The following is an 11,433-nucleotide window of genomic DNA, read 5'->3' on the forward strand; positions in this document are numbered from 1 at the left end:
TTAATTCCAACCCACCAGCCACCACCTTTCTTCTATCATTAAACTACTAGCACCAGAAGACGGTGAACTCTTAACACGTGGGGGGATGTGGAGGTCTAGTGGTTAAGGTGCTGGACTACCAGTCGGAAGGTTGTGGGTTCGCGTCCCACGTCCACCAGGCTGCCACCGCTGGGCCGCTGAGCAAGGCCCTTAACCCTCAATTGCTCAGTTGTATAAAAATGCGATGAAAATGTAAGTCGCTCTGGATTTGGGCGTCTGCTAAATGCTGGAAATGTAAATGCAAACACAGGTTTCTTCTGAGCTGTGTGAACCCAGCCAACTATAGCTTTACAAACTCCTGCTCCATCACAGGTCAGTGTAACACACCCAGAGGAAAGTACCATCAGCCCTCTTCCGCATACATGAAGATCGGCTAGTACAACCGCGCTGTGATTGACAGGAGTGAGCGTACACTTCCTCCAGCCAGTTTTTCTCCTTTTTTTATCTGTCAATGGAATCGTCAGCATTTAAACTCACGATCTCTGGACAATTCTGGAATGCTTTTCTGTTATGACACTTTGAAACGCAGAAAACACAGAATTTTCTACACCGGCACATGTGAGTGAACTGAGACTGATGAATCCATTCATTCTTTCTTTGTTGTCAGACAACAAGACAACGGTCGGTTGTGATCACCGCTTAAAAATTAGCAGCACCATTTTTAACACCCGAACACACTATTGCTCCGCCCACTCGATTTCCATTGGTTCGCAGGACAGTGACACCTGAATTCATTGGTCAAATAAAAAAGTTTATTTTATAAAAATAAAAAACAAAAATAAATGTTACCATAAGCATACGTGTGTGTGTGTGTGTCCTTTCCACCTTAGTCGGCTCACATATAACTGTAGCTAGTACATACAAGCACTGCATTAAAGACACAATCAGTATTTAGCTAAACCCAGAGGGACAATTTTTTTCACTTTTTTTTTTACTTTCATGCTTTCAAAAGAAATCTTAGATCACAGCTGTGTTTGTATGCTTTATTTTATTTTTTATGTATAAACTGGTCAAAACTCTATCCGTCTTCTATGTACCACTGTACACTGTACACACACTCAGTGTTGTGATCTCCATGCCCACTGTAGGAATTAACAGACACACACACACACACATACACTTTGCGGTTTGTGAACCTCCGGCTCGGCCTGCTCTTAACCGTGATGACCTCATCTCTATTACCTCTTCCCTTTTATAACAGCCGCAGGACTGAAATGACTATCCTGCAGATTAAATACACTAGAGGGAATTAAATTAGATTGAGCTGAGATCACATGATAGGGATCGAGCTCTTCACTGTCCAGGAGTAACCTACTGTGCTCTCTGTTTATTATAACATCCTTCCTGTTGTATGTAGGGAAGACATCAAGATATTTTCTAGTCAGGGTTTCAGAAAAAATTTCCAAGAGTATGGATGGAAAACAAGTGAAAGAGTTCAGCTTGGTCATTAAAACCATGGCTCCTGGTTAACTCATGAATCACAACCTGCATGACACCATACTGGCTTTTAGATTTTTAGGAGAAAAAGGTTTAACAATGTTTTATAAACCACAGCGCTGTTGAAATCGGTCAAGCAGCAGCTCAGACAGCAGTTTCAGCTGCAACACAAACGAAGATGAAAATCTCATTCTAAAACGTAAAGTCTCTCTTAACATATCTCTTAACTAAAAACGTTATTTAACACAGAAAGCATAGAACGGTTGATATAATTAGTCTTTCTCTATAAAGATGTATATTTATTACATATGGAAGGAGTCTCCAGTGTCAGTATTTCGTGACCTGTGTGTTTGTATTAGCCGCAACAAAGGAATCTGCTATAACCAACATGGAAATGGTAAGTATAAATGTACTATGGGGTATTCATTTATAAACATTATCAAATTGTTGTGGTATAAGAGGAACGCAACACATTAAAGGACATGCTGGGTTTTTTTGGCCTCTTTTATCTCTAACTTGTGTGTTGTGGTTAGAATATGGTAAAGACTGCCAGAGAAACTCTGTTGGACACTGGACTATATGCCTGGATAATAATAATAATAATAATAATAATAATAATAATAATAATAAAAACAACAATAATAATAATAAAATAAATAATAATAATAAAATAAATAATAATAATAAAATAATATAATATAAATAATAATAATAATAATAATTATTAAAAAATATAATACAAATAATAATAATAATAAAAACACCACAACCAACAATAATAATAACAATAATAATAATAATAATAATAATAATAATAATAATTCTTCTTCTTCTTCTTATTATTATTATTATTATTATTATTATTATTATTATTATTATTATAATAATGTTCCGTTTACTGGAAGACTTTCTGGGGCAACTGAGAGGGCCAGTTAAATCGATTGTTTTCCATCCATTAAAAATGAATTTCTATTGAAATGTCAAATCATATAGCTGAAAACCTCAGGAATAATGATGTAAGTGTCTACTCTTATTTTAGACCAGCAGGTATGCTTTGTGTACTTGTTTTTTGCTCTAGATTGCATAAGCTGTATGCAGGTGAGTTTTTGCAAAGGCGTCTATTTTAAAACAGTATGATAAGCCAGTATAAATAAAAGATTCCACATGTATTAAACGTGCACATGACAATAGGAACAGCACGATGCAGTGAGTATTTATGCACACACAACACCCACACTGTGTGTCACAAACACACCTGTGTGTGTACACCTAACACCTCCACCTACACATATTTACAGAGCAACAGCGTACCCAGATTATAATCTCTCGTTTTCTTTCTCTCTCTCTCTCTCTCTCTCTCACACACACACACACACACACACACACACACACACACACACACACCTGCTTGATCTGCATATCTCTGTAGGCCTGTAATAACATGCCATCATAAGTACAGCTTTGGCAGAGTGTGAATGTGTGAGTGTGTGTGTGTCTGTGTGTATAATATCATGTTTCCCTTTGAAGGTAATATAACATGACATTTGCGATGGAGAATGAAGTGGCCTGGATCCATATGCAGTTATTGCCACACACACACATGCACACATGAACACACACATGTACACACACTCATTTTCTCCATGGATACATACACAATCTGTCACTTTTCAGCAGCACCCCCTCTGCTGGCTCGCTGACATCATCCAAATATTAAGACACATAAACCATATCAGGTTTTCTTTTTAAACAGCCCTCATGCACACATTGTCCTTTTAAACACAAACACACACACACACACACACGACAGCTGCATTAGTACATCAGTGCTATCACGTGTGCCTGTACTTACAGTAATTTACTATAGTCAGTGATGCATTAACACCACTTTATCCCATATCTATATAGTACCTAATACAGTAAACAAACCAAACTATTGACTTTTATGTGTTTATGTGAAATCAGAGGCAGGGCGAGGTAAAAGTGGAAAGGATCCTGCCTTACGGGGACCAAAGAATTCCTACGGTGCACCTCATGGTCAGTAAGCCAAGTTATGTGCTGTATTAATGTTTATCTGTGATGCATCAGCACTCATCACACACCTTCACACCATACTGTACATCAAGCAAGGTACTAAACTGCACCGCCGGTACCCACAAGAACTATTTGTTTAACCAGAATTGATAGCTACTATACGTATATACACAAATATTATATACACACATATTATACACACACAAGATATTAAAGCCACATAAGATAAAGATACTATTTCAGAGACAGAAAAGGTATTGAGATGCTGATCAAACATCTGACCTTTCACTAAACTACACCACCTTTTCCCTGTGGATACAAAGTACATTTATGAAATATCTCCTCTAAGCTACAACACATAAGGGCACCAACTGAGAGATGGCACGGTGTCGATTCAGACTAGTATCGGATCGAATCGGTTCATGATCCGTTTACGTCCAGATCGCTTCATCCCTAAGTGCATGAGTTTAAAGCACAGTAACGCGAATATTTACCCCTTTAACCCCTGACCTTGACCTTTACGTCTCTCCTTCTTTTCTACCACTTGCTCTTAACCTATGGGGATGTTTCTATGCACCGCACAAACCGGTCGTAAAGTCAACAGACCCTTCGGTTTCGGCACCAACACTCACTCACCTGCGGTCTTCCATGCGGATACATGATGTGCGCGAGTCCCGAGAACCGGAAACGCTCCTCGAGCTTCGAACAAACGTCAAGCGCGTTCCTCGAAAGCACAAGAAAAACAAAAACAGGCACGGTGTCGGTGTCGGTTACGCGCCGCCTCGCGGTGTCGACCGATCGTGATATGCGCGCGTGCGTGCGTGAGGGCGCTCTGTGTCCGTAGCCTTGCTGCACGCGCGCGCGCTCAGTGTATCCGCCGCCCGTGCTATGAAAACGTAAACATCACTGACCTGCACGCGCACCGCCGCCAACCAAACAACCCACCCACACACACACGCGCGCGCGCGCACACACAGAGTGGCAAAAAGTGCGGGTGTAGATAAAGTAAACGGTAGTTAGGTCACATAAATATATATATATATGTTATATATGTAGAGAGAGAGAGAAACAGCAGGTCAGCAGATGATCCACTTGGCTTCCCAGGGCTGCATTATTGCGCCTGTAGGCTTGACATTAACTTGGCGAAGAGTGAAAGCTGCTTTTAAGGTCGTCCACAATTTCTCCCCATTGATCTTTTCCTAATCACAGCGTCTCAACAGAAACCGTGCACTTAAAGCATTTCACGTTCAAACCACACACGCACTTGAGTTTTCGGCCACCATCCATAAACTGAGCTCATATAAAAATACTATTTTTTTTTTATTTTTTTTATTCCAAAACCCCATTTACACAAAGCGACCTTAACGCGCCACCTTTTCGTCACCTCGCTGAGTCTCTCAGCGTCTTTCCGATTGGCTAAACGCAAACACGTCGCGTCCAATAATAGCTTTAGTATCCCACGTTGGCTCGTGACACGTCTCACATCCAGGACCAATCATACACACGGATTCATAGACACGTGACCTGCTTGTTTATTGGACTTGTGGGTAACTGAGTGCTTTAGGTGCAGGTTTGTAGTTTGGAGTAAGAAGAACATTAGTGTAGAATGGGAATATTTCTGAATGTCTGGTGTGATCCCTGAGTAAGATAACCATCTTAACAAAGCCACAGCAAGACTTGGATAATGTGGTTTTCTTTTCTTTTTTCTTTTATTAGATGTGGTTTTCATTACTGAGCCATGTATATCAAAATCATTTGTGTGACCATCAATAGATGACTAGGTCAGGCTTCTTTAGTGCTTCCAGGTGCATTAAATGACTTTATCTTCATAAATTTTGCAAATAAATAAAATGCAAATAGCAAGAAATTACATGCTATACTGTAGTAGTACTGCAACAAAGCAGCAGTGATAGAAAAGAATTAAGAAAAGTATATAAACCGATCAGCTATAATACTAAAACCATGGAGGCATGGACTCCACAAGCCCTCCGATGGTGTGGTATCTGGTGCTAAGACGTTAGCAGCAGATCCTTTTATGTCCTGTAAGTTGTGAGGTGGAGCCTCCATGGATCGGACTTGTCTGTCCAGCACGTCCACCATTAGGGAATAGCGTTGTTGTTTAAACGGTGTACTTGGTCTGCAACTCACTCTCACTCACTCATTTTCTACCGCTTATCCGAACTATCTCGGGTCACGGGGAGCCTGTGCCTATCTCAGGCGTCATCAGGCATCAAGGCAGGATACACCCTGGACGGAGTGCCAACCCATCACACGGCACACACACACTCTCATTCACTCACGCACTCATACACTACGGACAATTTTCCAGAGATGCCAATCAACCTACCATGCATGTCTTTGGACCGGGGGAGGAAACCGGAGGAAACCCCTGAGGCACGGGGAGAACATGCAAACTCCACACACACAAGGTGGAGGCGGGAATCGAACCCCCAACCCTGGAGGTGTGAGGTGGACATGCTAACCACTAAGCCACCGTGCCCCCTTGGTCTGCAACTATGTTTATGCAACCTTTATGTAAACGTTATGTATCTGAGCATGATGTAGTCACACTAGGCCACCTTCTTTCATTAGTCCATGGACCAGTTCTGATGCTCACCTGCTTATTCTAGATGCTTTTTGCAGTGGACGGGTCTGTGTCTATGCAGCATAATACACACCAAGCTGTGACACACTGTGTGTCCTGACACCTTTCTGTCACAGCCAGCATTAACACTTTCAGCAATTTGTGCTACGGTAGCTCTTCTGTGGAATCGGACCAGATGGGTCTGATGTACATCAGTGAGCCTTAGGTGCCTATTTTGTTGGTATGGTTTAAGTCCACTACAACCCTTTACAGCAAAGACTCACTGCAATTTGTCAGAAAACTCAATTTTCCAGAATATACCACTGCCTACAAACATGGCCACCTTGGAATAAATTTCCCAGAACACTAGAAGTCTCAGTTACCAGACTTTTAATCTGTACACCTGATCCTAATATCCACTCAGCCACACACCCTTTATAAAGACACATTCACTCTGGCTGCAAAGAAACTCTTAATATGTTTATACCTGACCTTACAAAGCTTTTTGATTCGCCGTTGTTTCTCTGGTTTGTTTTGTTCTCATTGCTCTCACTCTGGTCTTCGATTTGCCCATATTGAGACTTCTGTACATTGCCCAAACTTTGCCTGTTGTTTTGCTTAAGATTTGGATTTGTTTGCTTCACAAATCTTCCAGGATGACTACACCCACACCACACCACACCTCCATTCATTCAGCACCAGCAATTTGTAAAAAAAAATTGGAGCACAGCTGAAGCTGACTCAAGACCTTACAAAGACATGACAACACTAGTATTGGGTTTATTTCCTTTAATTAGCCACCTTACATTTGCTTTTTATAGCATTTGGATGATGTCCTTCTCCAGATCACTGTCTTTGCGTTTATCTCATTTATACAGCTGAACAGTTGAGTTGAGTTGAGTTGAGTTGAGTTTACCGGCTTTGATCGAGGGCCCAGGAGTGGCATTGAACTCTTGGCATTGATTTTGAAGGCACAACCTTTAAACCATGGAGCTTCTACTTCCCTTACCTACATTCATCAGTTGATCAGTCAATTACTTCAAATCAATACATAAACTGATGTCAGGACCTTTAAAGTAAAAAAATATGCTGAAAAAAGACCAGAAGAACTATTAACTCAATGTATTTACAAAAAAAAAAAGGTCAGATGCTGAAATTCAACATTTAATCTGAAAAACAACAACAATTACCTTGTAACAACAATCTACGGATGAGACAGACAATAAAGACTTACACAGTATATACTAAAGTTAAAAAAAAAGCGATATGTGTTCTGCCGTGTAAAAATATCCAAGATAATTTTTTCGAAGAATCGCTGCAGTCGTGTGTTAGATGTAAACTAAATCTGTCATCATCTACAACCTGGGATTCAGAGCACTTGCTCAGAAGCATGAAGGGCAGACGCTAGGATACGCTGGCACGACCATACAGAGGTGTTCCAGATCCAGCTGTGCAAGATAGTTTAACTTTAGAGTCATGGGATTGCTCATTTACTTAGAATGATCATTTGTAAGAGGACAAAAAAAAAAAAAATAATCAGTGTCCTTTAGCTACTAGGTGATTATTAGTTTTTTTTTTCCCAGCCAACTTTGTAATTCCTGGAATTTCTTTCACTAATAAGGTTGAAAACTCTTGAACTCTTTGAACCATTTAATAAGTTATGGTTCTGTGGGAGTGCAAATTTCTGAAGTGATTTGGAATGTAAACTTTCAGAAAGGAAGCTTTCCGCTCTAGTATATTACAGCAATCTGAGAAGATGTCTGTGATTTTATCAGGAGTCTTGCTTTAGGGGCAGCGACAGCAGCTGCTATAGATTGTTTTTTTTGTAGAAAATGAAAAATATACAGTATGATATATATATATATAGTATAATATATATAGTTTAGTCAGGCGAATAAAAATACACCACATCATGGTCTTACTAAGCTGTTGCAAGCCCTGGAAATCTCCATAGTCAGAGCTGTTGAGCTCATACAGCCTGCAGAACACAAATCAAATGTGATATCAAAATAGATCAGATGACAAAACACACAGACTTCAGGCAATACAATGACATGCAATGGAAGTGTCCAGGCATGTAAATGTGGAACAATTTTTTTTTACAAGGCATCTACTTATCTATCGTCTATAAAACATCCACGTTATCCAACTAACTCACAACAATTAAGAGCCTTAGAAGAGCATGCACAAGTGACAGCATGATCTAGCTACCAAACGATAGGTCGCTAACACACAAGCTCTTGCTCAAGAGGTTATGATTTTTCACTTAATAGTCAATAACGGTGTCACTTTACCACCTTTTTTTGTCTAACACTTCCATAGTAAAGAGGAGATAATAATTACCATAGCAATAACAAGGTTATTTGTTAATATTTACCTTTTTTTAGGCATATGTCACTGCAATACTGATAGAACAGCAGCTCTGATGTTAGTTCAATAGTCAAGGCTAATGAAAGGTTTATATTAATGCACTCACTACAGTTTATGACATTACTGTTCATTATTAACAGCTACATCACTCGTTACATAATCTACTTAAAAATCTGCTAATAAAGAAATGAAAAGAATCGTAAGAAAAAATGGAATGGGTCTTCAGTGTTAGTATCATAATAGAGAGGGGTGGGAGAGAGGGAGAGAAAGATAGAGAGAGAGAGAGAGAGAGAGAGAGAGAGAGTGAGAGTGAGCGAGTGAGTGAGAGAGAGAAAGAGAGAGTGAGAGAGAGACAGAGAGAGAGAGAGTGAGTGAGAGAGAGAGAGAGAGAGAGAGAGAGAGAAAGAGAGTGAGTGAGTGAGAGAGAGAAAGAGAGAGTGAGAGAGAGACAGAGAGAGAAAGAGAGAGAGTGAGTGAGTGAGTGAGTGAGTGAGAGTGAGTGAGAGAGAGAGAGAGTGAGAGAGAGACAGAGAGAGAAAGATAGAAAGAGAGAGAGAGTGAGTGAGTGAAAGTGAGTGAGTGAGAGAGAGTGAGAGAGAGTGAGAGAGAAACACAGAGAAAGAGAGTGAGCGAGAGAGTGAGAAAGAGAGAGTGAGTGAGAGACAGAGAGAGAGAGAGTGAGTGAGAGAGAGAGAGAGAGAGAGAGAGAGAGAGAGAAAGAGAGAGTGAGAGAGAGACAGAGAGAGAAAGAGAGAGAGTGAGTGAGTGAGTGAGTGAGAGTGAGTGAGAGAGAGAGAGAGTGAGAGAGAGACAGAGAGAGAAAGATAGAAAGAGAGAGAGAGTGAGTGAGTGAAAGTGAGTGAGTGAGAGAGAGTGAGAGAGAGTGAGAGAGAAACACAGAGAAAGAGAGTGAGCGAGAGAGTGAGAAAGAGAGAGTGAGTGAGTGAGTGAGTGAAAGTGAGTGAGTGAGAGAGAGAGAGTGAGAGAGAAACACAGAGAAAGAGAGTGAGCGAGAGAGTGAGAAAGAGAGAGTGAGTGAGTGAGTGAAAGTGAGTGAGTGAGAGAGAGAGAGTGAGAGAGAAACACAGAGAAAGAGAGTGAGCGAGAGAGTGAGAAAGAGAGAGTGAGTGAGTGAGTGAGTGAGAGTGAGTGAAAGTGAGTGAGTGAGAGAGAGAGAGTGAGAGAGAAACACAGAGAAAGAGAGTGAGCGAGAGAGTGAGAAAGAGAGAGAGAGTGAGTGAGTGAAAGTGAGTGAGTGAGAGAGAGTGAGAGAGAGTGAGAGAGAAACACAGAGAAAGAGAGTGAGCGAGAGAGTGAGAAAGAGAGAGTGAGTGAGAGACAGAGAGAGAGAGAGTGAGTGAGAGAGAGAGAGAGAGAGAGAGAGAGAGAAAGAGAGTGAGTGAGTGAGAGAGAAAGAGAGAGTGAGAGAGAGACAGAGAGAGAAAGAGAGAGAGTGAGTGAGTGAGTGAGTGAGAGTGAGTGAGAGAGAGAGAGAGTGAGAGAGAGACAGAGAGAGAAAGATAGAAAGAGAGAGAGAGTGAGTGAGTGAAAGTGAGTGAGTGAGAGAGAGTGAGAGAGAAACACAGAGAAAGAGAGTGAGCGAGAGAGTGAGAAAGAGAGAGTGAGTGAGTGAGTGAGTGAAAGTGAGTGAGTGAGAGAGAGAGAGTGAGAGAGAAACACAGAGAAAGAGAGTGAGCGAGAGAGTGAGAAAGAGAGAGTGAGTGAGTGAGTGAAAGTGAGTGAGTGAGAGAGAGAGAGTGAGAGAGAAACACAGAGAAAGAGAGTGAGCAAGAGAGTGAGAAAGAGAGAGTGAGTGAGTGAGTGAGTGAAAGTGAGTGAGTGAGAGAGAGAGTGAGAGAGAAACACAGAGAAAGAGAGTGAGCGAGAGAGAGAGAGAGAGAGAGAGAGAGAGAGAGAGAGAGAGAGAGAGAGAGAGAGAGAGAGAGAGAGAGAGAGAGGAGGCTGGTGGAGGAATTATGTTTTTTCCAGCTTCTATACAAATTAAAACAGTATTATTTATTAGTTATTAATTAGTTATTAATTATTTAACTAACTATAATAACTAGTTTAGCAGTTATATTAATTATTAATTAATTAGTTTATTCCAGAACATTAAATGTTAAAAAAACACTATGGAAGTTTATTAGAAAATGATCAACTGCAGGATATTAACCACCTTCCTTCCACATCAGGCCACAATACGTCACCTCATTATTGGTTATTTATCTACAGCAGTGTGTTTTCTTCCTCACTCGATACCCTTTTCCTCTCATAAGCACTCGGCTGTTTGAGAGAATGACAAGTGATTTACATGAAAAATCCACAGAGGGAAAAAAGAGAAAGAGCAAATGACAAATGCCGAGGCTCAGAGGGTGGAGAATGAAAGAAAGAAGACAGAGAAAGGAGTAGAGAGGAAGAGATGGGGGGGTGAAGGAGAAAGTGACAGAGAGCAAGATAGATGGAAAGATAGACAGACAGACAGGAGGAGGGGAGGAAGCAGGGGTGGGAGGATGGTAACAGGCTGAGGAATGAAAGAGTGAAGAACACTGACAGAAGCCACTGCCTCAGAATAAAATATCACACACTCACTGTTTCCAGGAACGATTGATAGACATGAAGAATATAAAAAAAAAAAAGAGAGCTAGATAAAGTCAAATGCTGAAAAGGAGAAGTGAATCTACAAATAGAGCTTATATACAAAAACAAATGCAAAAATGTACAAAAGCCTGTCGCTGGGGAGGTGTAAGTACAGTATATATTCTGTGTCTTTACTTACACAGCTGATGAAATGAATCCATACATAAATCATGGTTCAGTTTAAACCATACAATGATTTTATCTAAGTGATTCATGATTCAGTCTAAACAACTCATGAAATGCTTCATGTGCATGTAATTCATGATTCAGTTTAGTTATTTTAAGTGATTCAGGATTCAGTTGAGATAATTCATCTAAATCACGATCCAGTC

The 11,433-nt window shown here is 40.5% G+C and overlaps 2 protein-coding genes across 5 annotated transcripts in view; one reads left to right on the forward strand and one right to left on the reverse strand.

Moving 5' to 3' along the window:
• tle2c (TLE family member 2, transcriptional corepressor c) overlaps positions 1-4,775 on the reverse strand; it is a 28,369-nt gene extending 23,594 nt beyond the window's left edge. Inside the window, exon 1 of one of the 4 annotated variants that reach the window (XM_060870416.1) lies at positions 4,147-4,775. In XM_060870416.1, the coding sequence (XP_060726399.1) occupies positions 4,147-4,170 (24 nt within the window). In that variant the 5' untranslated portion in view covers positions 4,171-4,775. The remainder of the gene's footprint in view (positions 1-4,146) is intronic. The other 3 variants (XM_060870425.1, XM_060870408.1, XM_060870398.1) reach the window with 3 other exon arrangements.
• plpp2a (phospholipid phosphatase 2a) overlaps positions 1-11,433 on the forward strand; it is a 227,450-nt gene that overhangs the window by 60,993 nt on the left and 155,024 nt on the right. The gene's annotated exons all lie outside the window — the stretch shown is intronic.

The sequence above is a fragment of the Tachysurus vachellii genome, chromosome 1, assembly GCF_030014155.1.
Source record: "Tachysurus vachellii isolate PV-2020 chromosome 1, HZAU_Pvac_v1, whole genome shotgun sequence".
In the NCBI taxonomy this organism is placed as follows: domain Eukaryota; kingdom Metazoa; phylum Chordata; class Actinopteri; order Siluriformes; family Bagridae; genus Tachysurus; species Tachysurus vachellii.